Source organism: Bufo gargarizans, chromosome 6, assembly GCF_014858855.1.
Source record: "Bufo gargarizans isolate SCDJY-AF-19 chromosome 6, ASM1485885v1, whole genome shotgun sequence".
NCBI lineage: Eukaryota > Metazoa > Chordata > Amphibia > Anura > Bufonidae > Bufo > Bufo gargarizans.
In genome coordinates, this window is record NC_058085.1 from 389,376,223 (window position 1) to 389,398,403 (window position 22,181).

At 42.9% G+C, this 22,181-nt stretch overlaps 1 protein-coding gene across 2 annotated transcripts; it reads right to left on the reverse strand.

The window, feature by feature from the left end:
• Positions 1 to 819: 819 nt before the first annotated feature.
• LOC122940764 (NACHT, LRR and PYD domains-containing protein 12-like) lies at positions 820 to 20,116 on the reverse strand. Of its 2 annotated transcripts, none has more exons than XM_044297505.1 (10): positions 20,001 to 20,116; positions 14,415 to 14,499; positions 13,995 to 14,155; positions 13,231 to 13,414; positions 11,386 to 11,448; positions 6,762 to 8,457; positions 5,633 to 5,719; positions 5,318 to 5,482; positions 4,393 to 4,557; positions 820 to 1,666 (listed from the first exon to the last, which is right to left on the reverse strand). In XM_044297505.1, exons 2-10 carry the CDS (start codon positions 14,446 to 14,448, stop codon positions 1,528 to 1,530), a joined length of 2,694 nt encoding a protein of 897 aa, XP_044153440.1. In that variant the 5' UTR covers positions 14,449 to 14,499; positions 20,001 to 20,116; the 3' UTR covers positions 820 to 1,527. The 2 variants fall into 2 exon arrangements, with proteins under 2 accessions (XP_044153440.1, XP_044153439.1); XM_044297504.1 differs by lacking the exon at positions 20,001 to 20,116 and adding an exon at positions 16,030 to 16,076.
• Between the last annotated feature and the right edge of the window lie 2,065 nt (positions 20,117 to 22,181).

The window sequence follows — 22,181 nt, forward strand, 5'->3', positions numbered from 1 at the left end:
GCTTTAGCATATAACTGGCAGGCAAACTCAATTCTACTCGCTTTCTCTTTGACCCTGCGGTACTGACAAGCTTAAATATAATCTTTGCTTTCTTCTTGATGTTGCACTTTCTCTCTGTAATCTGACTCTAGGTTATGCCAGGGAACTTTCCTCCTGGTTCCTGAGGCTTCAAACTTTAAGGTGCTCTGGCTGGCGTGGGCACGTCTAGCAGAGACATGCCCCTGCACATCCTTCCCTTAGCTGGGGGTGAACTAGACTGAAGCTAACTGGTCCCCACCCTTCCTGCAGGAAGTAGGTCTCGCCCACTTCTCTCCAGAGGGGGGTTAGAATTGAATGGTAAGTTCCATTCTATCTACATACAGCTCTGCCGTGTTTGCTGCCACCTGCTGATGAACCAGGCACAGTACATGTAGTAAACAGTTACATAACACTAGAAATCCACAGTGTGGAGGACCTGGAATAAATACATAAGATGACATTCAGGTTAGCCCATTAGAGATAGTAGCAGGGCGCAGGAGTGGTAACACCACTCTGGAGCGCTACACTAAGGGTCCATTCACACGTCCGTATGTGTTTTGAGGATCCGCAAAACACGGACACCGGCAATGTGCGTTCCGCATATTGCGGACTGCACATCGCCGGCAATTGCGGACTAGAATAGGACATGTTCTATTTTTTTGCGTAACGAAAGTGCGGATCCGCAAATGTGGATGCGGACAGCACATTCCGGCCCCATTGAAAATTAACATTGTATCTGTTTAGGCTGTGCTTCTCCACTCCGCCTCTCCCACTAGAAGGTTCTAGTGCAGCTAGCAAGTATATATGAGAGCAGTCAGAGCCCCTAGTAAACTGAAGATAGGGACCAGTGCTTAGTAGGAGAGACTCTGCAAGATTTCATTAGTGAACAGAAGAAGATGCTGATACTCTGCCACAGACCCTGGGCCTCCAGTCTTTGAATGGGAAGCCAGCCGGATGACTGGGCCATAGACACTGGGCCACCAGCCCCATTGGGGTCACCCCAAACCTCATCACTGCAAGAACAACAGCTCCATTGAAAGTGTAGTGGTTCATCTCCCATTCACTTCAATAGTTTATTGCTGCGGGTCCTGTGATAGTACTGTTATTCCACTTGGTATTGTGGCGGGCAACTGCTAATTTTCCCAAAATTTACCACTACCATAAATTACAATATCTCACGAAAAAACTATTAGGAATCAATTAGTAGGATAAGTAGATGCATTTGTCAAACAAAGTGATGAATGTCAGTTTTGAAAAATGGGGCTGTGTCCTGAAGGCCCATCCTAGTCCGGGTTTTTAAAGGGGTTATCGATGTTACATTGCAATTGCTGATGTTTTTTTTTTTCTGGAGACATCGCCTTCTCTGTCCACAGTTTGTGTGAATTATTGCAGCTCAGCCTCATCCACTTCAATGAGCTGAGCTGCAATATCAGGCACAAATCATTCCCAGAGGTGGGGCTGTTTTTGAGAAGAAAGAAGCTATGTTTTTGTAATCCTGGACAACCACCTTTAAGAATGTCTTTTAGTAGCCCCATTCACATTATCGGATGCCTCCTTGTTGGTTACAGCGATAGATAGACCAGGCTTAACTGATTCAAGTTCTTTTAAATTTCTCTCTCTTTTCTCGGTAAAATCATTTAACTGAATGCTGCAAAAAAAAAGAAAAATATTCAAACAATTTCCGTTCTTAATAATAACAGGACAAACTCAAAACCTTAGTTATGCCTATAGTTCTGCCTACCATCTCTTAAAGGGGGTTTTCCATATTCCATCCGGCTCCCTAGCTCTTTTCACTGCTCTTCTGATCCTCTCTTTAAACTTCTGGACAGATGGGGTCATGTGCGTCACCAGCAGCCAACAATGTGTCCCCAAGCGGCATGTCACTGCTGGTCATGTGCCATTCGGGGACATGTCACAGTTGTTGGCTGCAGTGGTGCACGTCATCCCATCTGTCTGTAAGTTTACAAATGGGGACTGGAAAAACAGTGAAGGCAGCCTGAGACCGTAACAAAAAATCGGGGAGCAGGCGAGTACGGCTTTTTGGAGTGGAAATTGAAAAAATAAAAATGAACAACTCCTTTAAAGGGGGTTCTCTGGGATTCCTATGGTTTTTGACACATATGCTCATGTAGTTGCTTATGCCATGTACATCTTCCCTGTGCTTTTTTTTTTTTTCAATTCGGACTTTCCTGACTCGTTTTCACCTTTGAAACCAATCTCTCTGGTTTGTTTCCACCCTGTAGGTAGCACTTCCTGTTGCTGTAGCCAACCAAACCCATGATAAATCAAAAATAAAACTGCAGCAGGCCGGTCAAATGTGTGTGTATACATGAATACATATACTATCCTAAATGGTCTCATGATCATTATGCAAATCGGCCACATGACCACTATGCAAACTGGTCACATGATCATCATGCAAATCGGTCACATGATCACTATGCAAATCCATGATCAATCATTACCTACATTGTTGCTGAGACTGCTCTTTAAAGGGCTATACTGGTTGGACTGTCTTGAGGAGGGGTGGTCAGTCAATTGATTTATACCTGATCCTGGATTTCAGTCCAGTATGAACGTTCAAGATATGGTAAGCGTTTCCCCACGGGAGTGGGATGACGTTTCTACTGATTAAGTGGGTGTACACCTAATTAGTGGCAGTGTTCCCCTCATAAACTGAGGGTCACGCCCCCCATTTTTGGATTGATCACATTGAGCATGTGACCATTTGCATGGTGATCATGTGACCATTTAGGATGGTATATGTATTCGTGTATACACACACATTTGTTTGTTTGAGAAAGAACGAGCGCTCGAAACGTCGCAATTTTTGGTGAATAAACAGCATGAATTGAAGACCGGCGAGTGCTGCAGTTTTATTTTTGATTTATTCTGGATGATTTGGGGATACTACAGACTGGTATCCAACACAGCGGGCACCATCACCATAGAGACTTTTTGCTATAGATTCATAAGTGCTGCTACTTTTTTTCTTTTTTGAACAACCAAACCCATGATGCACTTCTCCTTCCTCTGCCACAGCTACAGCTCCGCCCCTAACAACACCCAGTTAGTTTATAGCTCCTCCTACCCAGCTAGTTCCATAGACACTCCCCTATCATTACCCCGCCCGCAGACATGACATCACAGTAAATAAGAAAGAGCTGCATGGAGATGGTCGTGTGACCACAGCCCAGCATGGAAGATAGGAGCAATAAGGCCCCATTGACATTACCGCCGGTCTGCAATATATGGGCACTTGAATGGGTCCGGGATCTGCAAGATATAGCGAAAGATAGGATATGTCCTATCTTTTGCAAATCGGAGCCACACATCGGAAGCCCATGGAAGCACTTTCGTGGGCTTTTAGGTCCGTCCCTCAACACCGTAAAAGATAGGACACGTCCTAACTTTTGCTGTATCTTGCGGATTGCGGAACCATTCAAGTCAATGGATCCGCATCAGCACCAGGAGGGCACAAAGTCCTTACGTTCGTCTGAATGAGCCCTAAAGGTAAAAGAAATACGTTACAAAATTATGGCTACTTTCTTAAAGAAGTATTCCCGCAAAACTTTTTATTCTCTGACGTGCTAGAAAGGTACATTATATCATCTGTAGTGAATGTAATCTTCTCATCAGTGACTGTATTTGTGATTTATAACCTCCCTTCTGATCCTTATCTGTGTCATATGACCAACTCTCTGATGCCCAACTGACAGGACAGGAAGTCAGTTACTTCTCTATTCATTCCTATGAGACGGACACTGAGGCTCCCACTTCCTGTCCACACATAAGATGCTGTGTCAGTTAGGGAGTCTGATTGCTGGTCACATGACACAGCTGAGAAGCATAAGGGAGGTTATAACTCACAAATACAACCACTGGTAAGGAAATTACATTCACTACAGATTACATCATGTACCTTTCTAGCAGGTCAGAGAATACAGTTTTTTGCAGGAGTTCTTCTTTAAAGGTGTATTTTACAAGATGTTGATGCAAAATGGAGAACCACTTTAAGGCTTGACATGGTGAGAAGGACTTAGGAGGTTCTCCAAGGTGGCTAGCAGCAGCTTCTCTCCTCTCCCCATTTATTACATACGCATGCTCAGCCAAGCTGAAAATACCTATATATTGGAGGATCAGGTAAGATGGCCATCAGATTAGCGAGCATTCCGACAACAGTTGTCTCATTAGTATGGCTGGTTAATAGCGTCCAAGCAATACGCTATGATAACTATACCGATTCTGCAATCAAACGAACTAATTGACCTCCAAGGTGTCAGTCAGGAAGCAGGTGAAGTAGCCATGGCCCGTGAATTCTAAGAAACAGGCTGTACAGATGAGTGCCTTGTGACTTCCCCTGGATGGACTTACCTAATTTTTGTCAGGTTTTGTGAACACAATATAAGACGTTGGATATCTTCAGCACTGGCGTCGGTTAGGAAATTATAGCTCAGATCTAGATGGTTAAGGTTTGGGTTTTGACTCAGTGAGATCAGAAATGGAGAGTATTCATCTGTCAGTTTAATCTGTTGAAGACTGAGAGAAACATAAAGGTTCAAAGTTGTCAAGAAGAAGCACTGACCCTTCACCACCCTAGGGCTTTGAAGATGAGAATCTGTAGTCATACAAGTTAGTAGTGGCCATGCTGGGGTACTCCAGCACCAGAAACTACACAGTGGACTGAGGTTTCCGTCCACTATGTGGTTCCTGATACTGGCAGCTGCACAAAACGGATGACAAACCAGTTCATTATCCACTTCACCACCAGGGATGGACGTGTTACCCCTTGTACTACCACAGACTGGAAGGTTTTCTTAACCCTGTTTATGCCCAAGACCACCAAGGATGCTTCTACTTTTCTCTTCACTGTGAAAGGTCTCTTTCATCATCTTGGATACCCAGGGCTACCTATTTATGTGCCTACAACCTTTTGGCACCTTGTGAGCCACATACATGTTTGGGCAGTGGTCTGGAGCCATATTAAATAAAACCAAATGTAGGAGAGCTATGAAATCCTGGCATTAAAAGTATTTGCAGGTATTGTGAAACTTGACATACTGGTATTATACCATCCAAATTGGCTTTATTCAGGGGTGAGAGTCACTTATCTGTGTGGGTGTTGTATTATGACCAGCGCCACAAAGTTAGGGATTGTAAGTCATATGTGGCTCCAGAACCACTGGTTGGAGACAATTACTCTAAAGTTGGCTTCCCTCTTTTCTGGAAACTAAGATGCATGTAATTTAAAAGGATAAAACAACCTCACAGTATATAAAGACTTAATATAACTACTCACAGCAAACGTGATATGGTGCAGGTTTTAGATGAGAGAGCTGCCATCAAGTGAGAGAAATCTGGACAGGCCAAATTGTTCCTGGAGAGATCCAGTTCTACGAGACTTTGATTCATATTTAATACACATGCCAATTCAGAACATGAATTTAAGGAATTATCCTTAAAGCTGTGGAAAGAACATAGAAGTTGTGTGTTATGTATCTACCCGAGATCCATGATACTTCCATGCCGCCTCCAGGAAACAAGACAGTAGATGGAGGGATATCTGTGCAATAGGGGATGATCTGTAAATACTTCTGAGAATTTTGGTTCTTACCTTAGTATTTGTACCCTGCAGGCTTCATGAGTTAAGACCCTGCTGATAAAAGGCATATCACTGTCTTTCAGGTCGTTGTTCGAAAGCCTAAACCAAAGCAATAGAAAACCAACAAAGTCTAGTAAAATATACCTGCAAACAAAATGTGCAATATAAAAGGTAAATGCAGCATGCAATCCAGAAGGTAAAGGATCCATTTATTGTGCTCACATTCATGTACTATGTTATTCGAGAATGCACATCAAGTAGTTGGAAGTGTATTGGTTCTCCTGTGGTTGGTGTCTGAATTAGATATTGCAATAATGCAATCAGAGCGTGAGAACTGGGAAACGTCCTGTCCTGACTGAGCAGCATGATAGCATGAGGGTCTCGAAGAGATTGTCTGCTGTGCTGGGTTATGTTCCTTTGTATTGTTGCTAAAGGTTGGCTATGTAACAGTGAGGGGGAGAGAAGGGCACAAGCATGGTCCAGTAGGGGTTAGTACAGCCCAGGTTGTCAGTGGGGATGTAGTTGCTGCCTTGCTCGCCAGAGGAGCATGCTATTTATTAGAGAGTGTGAGTCATCTGGATGGAGACCAACAGGTTAGCATAAGACCCCTTTTCCCGCCAAGTGTTGGTGACGTTTGGCGAGGCCAGCAGTAGAAGGTGTGTGAAGAAATTGGCATGTAACCCAGTTGGCTGCTGGGAAGCTGAGTCAGTACTGACAAGGATCACCGGAGCACAAACTGAGCATTGTGTGGCCTGCTGTGTGGGAAATGAGAAACTGTTAAAGAAACAAGACCCTCCATCCACTTTAAGATGCTGTGCCTAGACTGTGAATGGACCTGAGCATTGATTTAGTACAGTTTGAACCAGTGTTTGTGGACTATCCTTTCTTGCTACCTAGAGAACTTTATTACCTGTAGTATGTTTGGGTTTCTTATAAAAGTGCCCCCCACAGCTCCTGACTACAACATGAGAATGACCTGAGTAAATTCTGTGCGCTCATGAGAATGACCTCCGCTCATTCTTACTCTTGTCAAATACTTGTGTACGGCTCGTTGGACCCAAAACTTGAGAGTTGCTCATCAATTTTTAGCACAAAGTAATTTTAGAAATGTCATTAAATGAATCAAAATTTGATGTCCTACCGGAGTTCTCGAACTGTGTGTAGAATTGCAGCTAGTCTCTCCAAGCCTTCGCTTTGAATGAAACATCTGTCTAGATTAAGGTATTCGATTTCTCCACAGGATTCAAGGATAAAAGCTAATACGGTGCAATCCATAGGCGTAAGGTGGAAATCTGAAAAATCTAGACCATGTGAGTGCGGTCCTATCGTATCCTGAACAAGACTTGTATGTCTGGACTCAAAAAGACATGTCAGCATATTCATTTTCTCACGAGGATCTGCTTCTGTCCATTTTGATGCAATTTCTTGGCTGAGCCAGCTAGTGACCTGCTTGGAAGTGGAAGTTTTAATACTTAGAGATAAAGAAGAGAGAGGAGAACTATTCGTTTTGTCAGACAAGCCACAGAGAAATCGGATGAACATTTCACTGGGACCATCCTTGAATGATCTGTCTCGATCTAGTGTCGACTTCATGTCTATCTCTGAATCCAAGTAGTGAATTAAAGCCGAGAAGAACTCTTGAATGGTGAGATGGAGGAAGGAGTAGGTCGTAGAGTGACTATTATTTTCTATCACAAAACTGGATAATGACTTTGATTTAATGTCCACTTCAAATGATTCCAAATCTTTAAGATCAAAGGTAAGAATGTGATTTTTTATTCCATATTGTGCCATCTTCCCAATGGATTTGATGAGCTCCACGGGACATTCATTGCCCGTACAATGATTGATGAGAGTGTTGGCAACGTATGACAAAAACAGCTGAGTCGCTGTTTTTGGTAGGAATGAAATCTGATTATTTTGTGGTGGGGCCTCAAAACACATGGATAACACTTTGCAGATGATCCAGCAGTACGATGGGATGTAACAGAACGTGTACAATGCGTCGTTCTCTCTTACATATTGAAAAGCCCTGGTGGACAATTTGTCATTTTTAAAAAAACATTCAAAGTACATCTCCCTTTCTTTCGGAAGGAATCCCATGATCTCAGAAACCCTTTGGAAAACACAAGTGTCAATAGAAGCCAGTTGGGTTGGCCGACCGGTTAGCAGTATTGAAGACCCTTTGAGAAGACCTTGTCTCACCAAGCTAACCACAATTACACCCAGGTTGACCTGCTCTCTGGGGTTACAACATAGATTTGGTAAACCAAAATCAATGTTGTGTATACTTTCATCTAGACCATCAAAGATGAAAAGCAGTTTTTTTGGATCCTGTAAGATGATATCAAGTTGAGTCCATAGATAAGGATAATGTTCAGAGATCAACTTATCCAAGCTGACCTTGTCCTCACCATATCTATTTAGCTCCCGGAATTTAAAGAAGAAAACAAAAGAAAATCTTTGATAATGTTTCTTAGTCACCCAGTCATAGACAAACTTTTGCATTAGCGTGGTCTTCCCAACTCCTGGTACGCCACTCACCATGACTGCATGCGGTATACAATCAGAATGGTGGCACCAGCGAAACAACCTGTTGGGAGAGATACGTTCCAAATTGGTATGTGTCTCTACCAAATAATGCTCGAGTCTCCCTCCAGTTTCTGTTATCTCCTGTTGAGAACGTTTCCTGAACTGCTGGGAGGAAACAACAATGAGATCCAAATAGCAAGAATAAATATTATTGCTTTGTCTTGGTTGCTCAACTCCTGGGGCATTGTGCTCCTCTAATTCTTTGGTCATTTCCAGAAGATGTTTCTTGTGACATTCATGGGTTTCTATGAAAAATGGTTTGAGAATACAACTGAAATATGAAATACCACATTTTGCCTAAACTGAGATACATCAAGATATGCAAATGAAGTTGAACTTGATTGACACGGACAATATAATAAAAGCATCTTGGCAACAAACACAGAATACAAAAATGTGAAAGCGCCATTTCACCATCACCATCTACTACATGCGTTAAAGTGGCCAGAAAGGGCCTCTCACCCAGTTAAGCCAGTTACTCTCTGCTCTGCACTGATGAGGGGCAATCACCCCGTAACAGCTGTCTGCAGATGAGATGCTGGCTTATTTAATATCTGAGTCATGTCTCAAGGCCTATTTAAAGGGTTAAACATTGACTTATAGCAGGGGTGGGCAACCTGTGGCACTCCAGCTGTTGTGAAACTACAACTCCCAGCATGCATACTTGCTCTGCTCTTCTCAGAACTCTCCTAGAAATAAATGAAGCATTCTGGGAATTGTAGTTTCACAACAGCTGGAGTGCCGCAGGTTGCCCACCCCTGACTTATAGGATAGCTGCCTTACATTAGTGTTGGGCGCGAATATTCAAATCGCGAATATTCAAATCGCAAATATCGTCACTTCGAGAATTCGTGAATGTTTACAATATAGTGATATAGATTAGTAATTTCGAATATTCTAGATTTATTTTCATCAGTAACCTCCCTTCTTGCTTGTGAGCCAATGAGAAGGCTGCAATGTCTTTGAGCTTAGCCATTTTCTACAGTTTTTTTAAAGTTCTGAGAGAGAGAGAGCAGCGTCATTGCTGTGCTCTCTGCTTTCCACACTACATTAGATAGATAGATAGATAGCTTATATATAAAATACAGATAGTCAGTGTAGGTTATATCCTGATATAGTGTAGCTGTTGCAGTGCAGTGTGTTAGGTAGTGTGATAGAGTCTGCTGTCCAGACATACATGCAGACCTGCTAAAATGTGAAGTTTCACGTATTGCGCCAAAATATTCGCATCATTAGTGCCGATTTGAGCAATCCCGAATATACTGGAGCGCTCTATCTGCATATAAAGCTATTGTAATGTTCTGCCGTGCCAACCATTTTCTCCAGTCTCAGGAAACTTCCAGCAGCATGGAAAATGTAGCAAAAATGAGCCACGCCTGTAATTTGCGCGCATTATGCGAATATTACATTGCCGATTTTTCGCAATCAAGAATATAATCTCGAATATGACGAATATTTTCCCAAATATTAGTGAAATATCGCAAATTCGAATATAGCCCCTGCCATTCATTCAAGTGAACAGAGCTTAGCCCCGCCCAGGCCAGTTGATACTAGTTGTGATGTCACTGGGCTTGCGGTAAACATTGAGAAGGCCGCGGCGCTGCTGGAGCACCGCTGCCTTCTCAAACAGCTGATCGGTGCGGGTCCCGATAGATCATCAGTTTAAACAAACTGCAGAACCCCTTTAATGACCTATCCGGAGAACCTCTTTAAGCTGGCCATCCACATAAGACAGCTGTCAACCAAATGCTTCCTTAACCAATGATACATATGCATGCTCGGGCAAGCTTGCATAAGTTGTGAATGGGAGCGGGGAAATACCTGTTGGCAGCGACTTATCTTCCTACTTACAAAAAGATCAGGCAATTGAATACAATATGCCTGATCCTTATCTCCCCCGACATCAGCCCTTGGGGTAGAATTGGGAGGTCACCATACACATTAGATGCACATCTAATACACTTGTAATGTGTCAAGCGTGCATGTGTATGGGGACCTTATCATGACCTTATCAGTAACTATTAATGCCAAAATTAATTATTGGATTTGCCTCACTTTTAGAATATTTACATCACACATTTTGAAAGATCTTGTCCCCCGCCCTGGATGAAGAGATTCAAGTCAATAGGAATCTAGAGAGCAATCTATTAACCCAGCAAGGTAGGAAAGACAAGGTTGAAGTCTCTCCTGCACTTATGGAGCACAACTCTAAACTGTCTCATCCCGACAACGCCCTTCCATATTTCCTATTACGGCATATGGTCCATATAGAGGGTGGTCCTTGCTTGGCCTTGGCTTTTTTTTCACTCTGCCCCATAACTTCTTTAGGCCTCTTTCACACGGGCGTCGCGTGTGAGGGCCGGATAAGATGCGGGTGCGTCGCGGGAAAATGCACAATTTTTCCATGCGAGTGCAAAGCATTTTAATGCGTTTTGCACGCGCGTGAAAAAAATCGGCATGTTTGGTACCCGAACCCGGACTTTTTCACAGAAGTTCGGGTTTGGGTTATAACCTGTCTATAACCATGTTATAAGGGAAAATAATAGCATTCTTAATACAGAATGCTTAGTAAAATAGGGATGGAGGGGTTAAATTTTTTTTTTTTATAATTTAACTCACCTCATCCACTTGTTTGCGCAGCCCGGCTTGTCATTTGTCTTCTTTTTTGATGACCAGGAGGAAAAGGACCTGTGGTGACGTCACTGCGCTCATCACATGGTTCATCACATGATCTATCACCATAGATTTAATTCTTAATAATAATAATGTTTTAAGAATGCTATTATTTTCCCTTATAACCATGTTATAAGGGAAAATAATAATGATCGGGTCCCGATGCCGATCATCTCCTAGCAACCGTGCGTGAAAATGGCACCGCATCTGCACTTGCTTGTGATTTTCACGCAGCCCCATTCACTTCTATGGGGCCTGCGTTGCGTAAAAAACGCACAATACATAGCATGCTGCGATTTTCACCTAAGCCCAAGTGATGTGTGAAAATCACCGCTCATGTGCACAGCCCCATAGAAATGAATGGGTCCGGATTCAGTGCGGGTGCAATGCGTTCACCTCACGCATTGCACCCGCGCGGAAACCTCGCCCGTGTGAAAGAGGCCTTAAGCTAGTTCAGAAAGTTCATAAATCACCTGAATCACATTGTTTGTATCATTTACCTTTTAATTCATGTAAGTCGTGTCCCTCTTCATCCAGATTAATCAGTGACACTAATGTATCTTCTACAATGGGAAAAAAAAAAAAAAACATACTGGTAACCAGTATCCTGACATTTTAGCCAACAGTCCCAGTCTGAACTGGAATCCATATATGACCAGTTTTCCAGAGAAATGAGGATTAGTGTTAGCATCATATCTTTTCAAAAGGTTTAAAGGGGTTGTGAGGCTTTTGGGTATATTTTACCTGTTGGACCAGTTGAAAAAAAAATCATACTCACCTGCTACCTGCCACTCCGTTACAGCTCCCTGGCTCTGTTCAGCAATATTCCAGTCCTGACCTGTAAACTTCCAGACAGACGGGGACAAGTGCGCCGCCGTTGCAGCCAATGACTGGTTTCAGTGGTGACGTGTTTCCAATCTGCACGTGGTGCACCAGTGACTTGCTGCTCGTGGACACGTCACCGCTGAGGTCAGTTATTGGCCCGTGATTCCACCCAACCAGAGGTTTACAGGTCAAGATTGGAAGCCCGGCGGCCGGAACGGGGCATGTGCAGATCAGTCAATAGGATTTTTTTTTCAATGGGTTCAACGAGCTGCTGGGAAAACGATGGACAATTCCTTCAAGACGTATGTATGACTTCTCAAGCATTTTTTTTTTTTTATTGCTCCAATGCATCTGACATAAAAAAGGAATACACTGTTTACACTCCCTATGCAGCTCTATGTCCGTCCATGGTTACAGACTACAACCATAACCAGCATAGATGGATCCTGCTGTCATACTCCCTTCCATCTGCTCCCTTCTTCTTCCTAAGGATCAGACTACAAACAGGCTAGCTTGTAGTCTGTTATCATGGAAACATACAGAGCTGCATAGAAGTAGGATATTCTTTAAAGGATAACTGTCATGTTTTCATCAAAAAATCTATTTTAGCATATGTTACTGCTGCAGCAGCATTATGCATAAACCAATCTTTAGTTTCTTTGCATACCACTGTTTTCCTTGAGTTTTTTCCTTAGTTACGGCTGTTTAAACAATTACAATATGAGGACCTTCTCAAGATATCTCTTCTGCCAGTTCTCTGAGGCCAAAACTGCTTTCCCTCACTTCCCATACACACTTGCTGTAGCCAGCAGCTCCCTGCCAGCCAATCAGATTGGATTACTGAGAGACACGCCTCCTCACTCTGAAGCCTAATGCAGGCATGCAGTGTGAAGGACCGCCCCTCCGTCTTCTGTTTACATTTAGTTGGGAGACAGATGAGGCCTAGTAACAGTCTTTTAAGGGAGCAGTGGAAAGGGACAGAGGACATTAATGAAAGCTGCTATTATAAGGTAATTACAGATCTTTTGACAATCATTGACAGACTCAGGTATACGTGTCTAGCTCTAATAAACTAGAAAATAATAAAAAAAAATATGACAGTTACCCTTTAATACAGATTATTTGCTAAATATATATATATATATATATATATATATATATATATTTTTTTTTATGTTGGTTGTGAAGGTAGGCATACCCTCTAAGGAATTGTAGTGTACTGGAGTGATATCCTAATGATAATAATATCAGGGTGTCCAACATAAGGGGCGTTTTGCAAGAAAAGAAGTAGCACTTTACTGTAGATTATGCATTAGTACATCTCATGTTCATTGGGTTATGTACCCTAGTTCATACTACTGTAAGTGGTACATAATCTTCCTATAATACTGTTGTGGAGACCTGTCCGAGCCTATATCACCTATATGTGTAGTGCAATACCCAACAGAGCCCTCTAGTGGTGGCGACAATTGGGGCAGAAGTGTACACAGTTTTCCATATCAATAGTAACATATCATTACCGCTACCAGCTTGGCTAAATTCAGCCAATAGTCCAATCAGGTTAGGGTGTTGGTACTTATTCTGTAGGACAAAGAGGCTTTCCCACAATGCTAGTATAGCTTTTCGTCTCAAGTCCTTAATATCTTGTATGAGACATTCAGAAAATGTAGGGGCTCCTAAATCTTTCTTCATTAAAAGGTAATCCTAAAAAAGAAGAACAGCAAATTTAAAGTCTCAGTTCCTCAACATTGTCTGTTCCATCACATACAACAGTTTTAGGGAGGGCAAAGGCGCATTTGCCTAAAATGCCTCACTGGGAAAGGTCTCCACCTCCCAGTTTCTGGGAAGGTGGTTCCCATCAAGTTTTGTGATCAGGAGTAAATGGTCACCTTCATCTGAGACAGATCATACATAGGATATAAGCCACTGTTCATGGCAGTCAGATCCTATCTCAAAGAAGACAGGAGGGCTTCAGAGATGAATGATCTGTGTAGGGCCAGGTTATTCCGATATGGTTGGTACAAGATGACTCTGTTGCCTATATGCAGTGCAACTTATGAAGCTCTGGCTGATTAGACATATACAGTGTCACCTCACCTCTTCATATACACTGATGTTCAGTTCCATCTTGACTCATGCATACAGGCCATATTCACCACCACTTTGAAGGCCATTTTTCAATGTAATTTTGGGTGGTCATCTCATAGAGGTTTCAGTGTATTACTTGGTCATTAGTAAAAAAAATTTAACCATCTCTTTACCACATGGAAGACTTTTTTCTTACCCTCTCTATGCGGACATTTCGGGACGTGAGCTCTCTCAGGAGGTCATGAGTGTCCAAAATCTCCATTATGTGTTTCAGGTCATTCCAGAAGTAGCTATACAGAATCCTCAGGCTGGACTCTTTATACTGAGACAGTTGCTTGCGGAACTTCTGAACGTCATCTGCAGTAGAAAATATTAACGGGTCAATGACAATTTTTTGGACTCACGACGGCAACCATGATTCTTACAGATGGAAACGGAAGAGGTGAGTAATTTGAGGACAAGATCAAAGCTCAGAAAGAAGCCCTGCTCTGTGGGGGGTATCAAATTTTTATGTCTTAATATATTTTTTACCCCTTAAAGGGGTTGTCCAGGATTTTTATATTGATGGCCTATACTCAACCTTAAATATTGGTGTGACCCTGGTGACATTACTGACCATCGGTGATGACTCTTGAACACTTTTTCTCCATGGTTTACTTCTCCTCGGCTTAAAGATTTCTTCAAATTTTAACACAAAATTCCTGTCCAAGCAAAGTGGTAGATTTTAGTGGTCTCAAAGCATACAGTATTACCCCATAGTCGACGTACTTCTTATTTAATCGATCCCATGACACAAAGATTTGTAATCTAGAATTTTTAAGTGATTGACACTTGGTGTCTCCAGATTATTGTGGTTGGTGGTTTATAGGGTTTAGCTGCAAGTTACGACTGAGAGCTTTGTTTAATAACTTCAGATTTTGATTCTTTAACATGAAAACCATTTTGAAACTGGGATCCGAAGTCAGCTTCGGCACTCGGGTACCACTTCGACTTCGGATCCTAGTTTGAAAATTGTTTTTAAGTTGAAAAAACAGAAGTCTCACAAGACTTCGGAGATAACGAATTTCACCTCGACGGAGCCCATACATTTGAATGCTGTTAGGAGACTGATCTCCGTACAGCATTCAAACGAAGTTTTGACTGAAGCGACTTCGGATATATTATGCGAAGTGCACTTTACTCAACCCTAATTATGAGCCAAAACTGGGATTGGAGCCTAAGTAGAGATAAGGTATATAATGGAAAGATCTACATCTGTTCTGTGTTTGGAGCCGCACCTGGTTTGGGCTCGAAATCACTGATGGAAATCACTGACCGAACACTGACGTGTGAATGAGGCTTTACATGGAATGTCTGATGATATTTAGGGCTCATGAACACGACCGTATTTTCTTTTCGTGTCCGTTCCGTTTTTTTTTTTTGCAGCCCATATGCAGAACCATTTACTTTAATGGGTCCCCCCAAAAAACGGAAGTGACTCTGTGTAAATTTCATTTCTGTATGTCCGTTCCACACAAAAAAAGTTTTGCAGACAAGGAACGGCATTGTTACAATGAATCCGCAAAAAAACAGATGTGACATGGATGTCACACGGCTGTCATCCGTTTTTTGGCAGATCCGTGTTTTGCAGACCGCAAAATACATACAGTCATGTGCATGATCACTTAGGTGTCTGGCCACCCTATGTGCGATGCTCCCCTGAGCTCCTTCGTTGAAAACTTCCCTTTACAGGTCCTGCAAAGTAGGGGGTTTGCCCCCAAAAAACGTATTCTTACACAACCCTTTTAAGTCGAACACCTTTGTCTTGAGATGTTCCTCCACTTTCAATGCCACCCCAATACTGGAGAAGGATTAAAGGGAACCTGTCATCTGGATTTTGGGTATAGAGCTGAGGACATGGGTTGCTAGATGGCCGCTAGCACATCCGCAATACCCAGTCCCCATCTAGCAACCCATGTCCTCAGCTCTATACCCAAAATCCCGGTGACAGGTTCCCTTTAAGAGCATTTTTGTGAACTGAGACTGAAAAAGTCTCAGTTGATAAATCTGGCTTCACCCAACCATAATAATAATTGCTACATGTTAGTAAATGTGAGCACAGATAAAAAAAGCCCGTAAAGGGACACAACACTATTTCTGTGACTTTTTGAATCCAGAATATTGGGAGCACAAGGTGCGATAAATTCCCCGAAAGTTATTTTAGTTGACATAGAAGTATTAGAAGGTTTTACCGTGCTGGGTCTTCCTGTAATCCTGAAAGTGAAAGTGAACAGAGGTCGTCACACCCAGACCAATGGGAGAGGTTGAAGAACAGCGTCTGGTTAACTGTTTGCACTCTGTCTTGAAGAAAGGATTATTATTTTTTCCTATAACAGGGATCCACAACCTCCGACGCTCCAGCTGTGGTGAAACTATGACGTCAGCATGCACAATGGTCTGTTCTCAGCAGGTCTCCAATGGATGTGAATGGGGCATGCTGGGAGTTGCCGTTTCACAGGTTGCCGATTCCTGTTTTACAATCATGGCTCCCAGACACTCGCACACAGTACCGGCCTGGCTATCGTGCTGTATATTAGCATCGATATTACATATGCAATATGCCAAAGGTATCTGTAATAGGGCCATCTGAATGCAGTCATACCCACAGACACACACCATTACATACAGCGGCGTAACTAGAAATGACTGGGCCCCCCAACTTCCGAGCAACTTTTTTGCAACCCCCTCACTCCCGTGGCTAATCAAGATCGTCATCTCAGACGAGGCCCCCGGAATCCGCTCCGTCTGTTTCCTACAGTGTCTCTGTATATAATGTCACTGTATGATACTGTTAAGGGGGCCCTGACAATAAAATCTTTTAGTCTTCCTCCTGGGTGGGGGCTCCAAAGCAGCCGCTTCCCCTACAGCTACGCCCCTGATTGCATACACACATGCTAGGGTTGAGCGAATCAAACTCCACAAAGTGGAATTTGTTCTGAATTTCAGGGAAAATTTTATTCGCAGTGAAGCCGAATTTCTTTGTGCTTCGTGGTAGCGAATTGATTTTTCCTGAAGGGCAGGAAGAAGAAAAAAAAATCATCTTACCTTCTCCGGTTGAGTATGAAGAGCCGGGTGCCGCTATCTTGATTGAAGATCTCGCACAAAATCCTGTGCACAGTGACATATGACGTCACCACGCCGGCCGCGCGAGATTTTGCGCTAGATCTTCAATTATAATATTGCTGTCAGATGCCGCAATCAGCTATGAACCAGGTACAATGACGAGGAGTGGCGCAATCGCTGTAATTGCACCCACTACTTACAAAGAAATGCGCTTCGTGACGAAGTAATTAGTCTCAAAGCTAATTTTTTTGTAAAATGCGGTAAAGCAGCTAAATCAATTTTTTTTTAATACTTCTCTCATCTCTAACACATACACAAAGCCTTGCAAATAGACACAGCCATACATACCCTACAATACATACATACACACCCTCTTACATAAAAAGATGCAGCTTTAGCTTCACATACAGACTTAGGGCTCATGCACACAAACATATTTTCTTTCCGTGTCCTTGCCATTTTTTGGGTGGGCCGTATGCGGAAGCATTCATTTCAACGGGTCCGCAAAAAAACGGTTGTTACTCCGTGTGCATTCTGTTCCGCAAAAACATAGAACATGTCCCATTATTGTTCGCATTACGGACAAGGATAGGACTGTCCTATTAGCGGCCAGCTGTTCCGTTCCGCAAAATACAGAATGCACATGGACGTCATCCGTATTTTTCAGGGATCTGTTTTTTGCAGACCGCTAAATACATATGGTCGTGTGCATTAGCCCTTACCTACAGACACGCATTACATAGTTGGTTTGGTTTGATTCATTGTTATGTATCTATTGATAAAGGCTGTGTGCCGAAACGCGTTACTGATTATGAAATTAATATGAAATAAAGAAGAAATTGATTTAATTGCAAGCATAATAGCGGTTGCTCGGATTCTATATCTATACAGCAGCACCCGTCACCATTGAGTTCCATTGTAAAAAAAATAAAAAAAGTATACAGTATTATCCAGCCTGAGCCCCTGTGATAAATTTCGTGCAGGTCTAGGCCGCCGGTCTAAGTTTACACCATTTATAGGATTAGTAAATTTGGGCCACGGTTTTACAATCACCAACTTCTGCAGAAGGTGTTGCAGCCATAATATGGACAATACAAGTTGAGGAGTGAGGAAGAAAAGCCCACGTGCCCCCTCTTCTTAGGCCCAAAGCTACAGAGACTCACCGATCTCTGCATGATCAATGGAGAAAGAGTGAGGAAGACGAAGTGGAAAACTGGAGAACTTAGAATCTGCATGGCTGAGCATTAGTCAGTAAGGTACCCTGCTACTACAGCTGTTAAGACTTTATTGCAATGAGGGACACTGTTAAGACACCCTTCACACCTGGACAGTTGTATCCTTAAAACCATGTATCCTGCAGTCAACATTTAGGTCACAAGAGTACGATTGCCACCATAGGTTCTACGGTAAGAGACTTGAGAAAGATAGAGAGGAGAGCCATAACTCCCATCCTTGCCTAACTCAATACATCGTTGTCTGGGACAACATTGCACTGTGTACAGTTGGAACTATGTTACTTTTTGCTATTGTTGGATGTACCACGACTCCCATATTGTGCTAAAATATAGAGATTGGGGGAATAGCTGTTTCGGGGTGATTGCCCCTCATCAGTGCAGAGCAGAGAGTACTGGTTAAACTAGATGAGAGGCCTAGGTTGGCATTTGAGGAATACAATATTTCCTAGCTGTCCTATAAGCCAATGTCCGAGGCAGAGCTTGTTAAGAGGTGATTTGCATACCCTTGTATGGCCCATAACAGGGATGCCCAACCTGCGGCCCTCCAGCTGTTGAAAAACTACAACTCCCAGCATGCCTGGACAGCCTACAGCTATCAACGTACAGCAGGGAATGGTGGGAGTTGTAGTTTTACAACAACTGGAGGGCCGTAGGTTGAGCATCCCTGGCCTATAAGATTCTTCAGGCCTGTAACGGACCGTTTCAGCAGACAAGGGGTTAAAATCCGTTCAGGCGATATGCCCCTTTCTGAGAGACAGGCACAGCTACTGCAGAACACCACCCGCCCGAACTGGATACAAAATAGCACTCCAAACTGGAACCTCGCAAATAGCTGCCGGCAGACGAACAGGAAAAGCATACAATCGGCTTACACTCCTGGCAATCAGTCTCCAACAGCATACATGGAATCCCCCCAATAACGAGACAAGGCTCCGTGTTGAGGGTCAAGCAGTGCTCCATCCAAGCAAGCAAGGCAAAGGATGCAATCCAGGGACAGAGGGCTCCGTCCCAAGTGCCTCAAGACCCAACAACTCAAGGGACCACAATCCCAGGGCAGGAGGCTGGCAAACAGCCCCCTCCAAAACACAGTGGCAAGGCCGGTTTCGCCACAAGGCCATTTAAGGCGCTCTCCATAAAAAAAAATACAGTATTCCCCAAATCCTGACCTAGGCCTCTCACCCAGTTAAGCCAGTACTTTCTGCTCTGCACTGATGAGGGGCAATCACCCTGAAACAGCTGTCTGCTGATGAGATGCATTTTGAGCCTCTATTTTATTTTATTTTTTATATCAGATCCTCGTGACAGTAAATCTTCAAATAACCACAAAGGTGGGGTGCAGCAGAATCACGTGGATCTCCTAGAGCCGTAGAGCTCAATTATCCTGTGTAGTACTGCGCTGATATTTTTAATTATTGGATAATATCGATCATGAAGCTTTGGTCAAGTTCCAGAAAACACTTGGGGACGACGACGACTTATTTTGATGCTTTATTTGGACTGCCATAGACATCCCCCTCCTACTCCTGTTCTTATTGTTTTGTTGTTTCTTGTTGAAATCAATAAAAACAATAAATAAATGAAATTAAATAAGCTGTATAAAGGCCAATGAGATGACAGCTGCATGAGGATGAGACACACAATCAACATGTGGACTGTAAGTGGCGGAACTGCGCAGAAAAATCCTTTTGTAGTTGATTATGACTTCTCAGCAATGCGGGCACATACTGTATGAACATGGGACCAACACAGATGTCTCCAGCTGTCAAGTGCACATGTAACAGGTCAGCCAGTTTCATAGGTACAAAACTGCTGACAGATGCATTTGAATATTGGAAACTGGTAAAAACAATGAAGGTGCTTCTTACCTGATGAAGGGATCAGTGCAGTCCCAAAATGCTTTGCTTGGCAGTTGGCACCAATAAATTCCTCTTCTGCAACCTTCTGCTTGTTTGTTTTTTTGCCTTGGAGCGCTGCATCTCTTTCTTGTTGTGACTGCCTTCTGCAGAACTGTGATAGGGAGACAGCTGCAGCAAAAAAAGGACACGCCCCTGAAATAAATTTAGCAGAGCAATTGGAGCAATAAATGGGGACATCCCTGGATCCATGTCAGGCACAGGGCTGGTTCCAGCTTTGTTAGGAAGAAATCTTCAGGAAGTTCAGATGTTTAATTCTTATTTTTTACATCAATCATGGGATTACTCCTGTAAGGTAATTCAGAAAAACAAAACATAAAAATACTGTGTGTGTTTTTATTCACATTCATCTCATCCAGACACTTGGGGGGGGGGGGGGGTCATTTATAACCAGATATACGCCACTTTTGTGGCGTATATCTGGCGCAGATTCTGTTGCATGCCTTGGTGCATCTTCTTTCCCGCTCACGCCAGGTCTAAAAAAGTGAGCGGGGAAGGGGGACGGGCTGGCAGGTCCATCTCATTTATCATTTTCTACGTCTGGATTAAGCATAGAAAATGGTCTAAATGTAAGACAGTATGGAAGCTGTGTTACATTTAAAATCGTCTGTGGATATGCCGAAGTTATGGAGGGGCCGGCGCCTCTATATTACTTCGGCGGGTCCACCGCCAGCGCAGGGGCTTATTAAGACCGTCCGGTTTTAATAAATGTGCCCCTAGTTTTTTCTGTCAGTGCATACATCACCATGATTGTCACCTCATCTACAGGAAACGGGCTATGCCTCACTGTACCATTTTAGGTTGCCAGAGCGGGGGTTCTGTATTAATCATCATGTCATCATTTATTCTGTCAAGGACGAGAGCAACAAAACTTCCACCTACGAGCGATAAAAGAACGTCACTCTGCAGTACACATGTCTGCCGTCTCTGCTGGTACTCGGCATTCTCTGAGATGAGTGACATCCGCTCCTTTATGAATATTCATATAATTCTCATACCTCATGGTAAGCCCATTGTAGACAGATGCCACATACAAGAATGCGAGTTATTAAGAAACAATGGCCTCTGGTCCGTGCACATATTCAGGGAACTTTTCATCTCCACCAAGGTTATTTATTATTATTTTGCTGTCATTGTATCTATTCATGTAAAAATATGCAACAATGCAGACCGATCCTGCACTACAGCAGCGTCTCACTTTACAGCCTGCTGTCAAGATCCTGCACTACAGCAGCGTCTCACTTTACAGCCTGCTGTCAAAATGAATCTTTGATAATCTAGTGATTACTTACTGGCAGGTGTATTAAGCTATATTTCACTGGATGGGAAGCTAAAGGGGTTGGCCACTTTCAGGCTACTGTAATATAACATATGACACTAATATATTGATGATATTAGGTGCCGTTTACAATATGTCATGAGTTATGTCCCCTCCTTGAGCAAATGTGAGTGATTGGTAATATCGAAAATGGTGCAGAATATGTACAAAGGCGATATTAGTAAGTGCCATATAGTCATCTTACAGACACAATGATCAACAGTAGCTAGAAAGGGGTCGGCCCCTTTAAACTTTAAAGATGACCCCTGACTGTCCCCGACATGTCTGTTTAAGTTACTACTTGAATCCTACATGTAATAACAATTCTGGATCATCTATTCTTATGACTCTATGTTATGTTATGTTATTCTTTTAGTATTCCTACTAGGATTTTACAAATGAATTACAAGCAGTTTGCAGTTTAGGTCCAGATGGGTGTCACCCGTTTGGGATGTGCACCTGCTCTGATCAGCTCTACCAGTGACTAATGCCACCAGAGGGGGATATTTTACCCTAGAGGCTCCTTTGGATATCCTGGTACAGTGGAAAAAACACTAAATAGTGAATGTCCTCATTATACAAGGGATATATTATGTAAAAAGGGTATACAAAGGGCATCTGTCAGCAGGTTTGTACCTATGACACTGGCTGACCTGTTACATGTGCACTTGGCAGATGAAGGGGTCTGTGTTAGTCCCATGTTCATATGTGCCCGCATTGTTGAGAAAAATTATGTTTTAGGCCACGTGACCGATGAACGTGTCGTCGCTAGCCTAGGAAAAGCTGCAAGAAGGCCGTGGCTTTATCTGGACCCC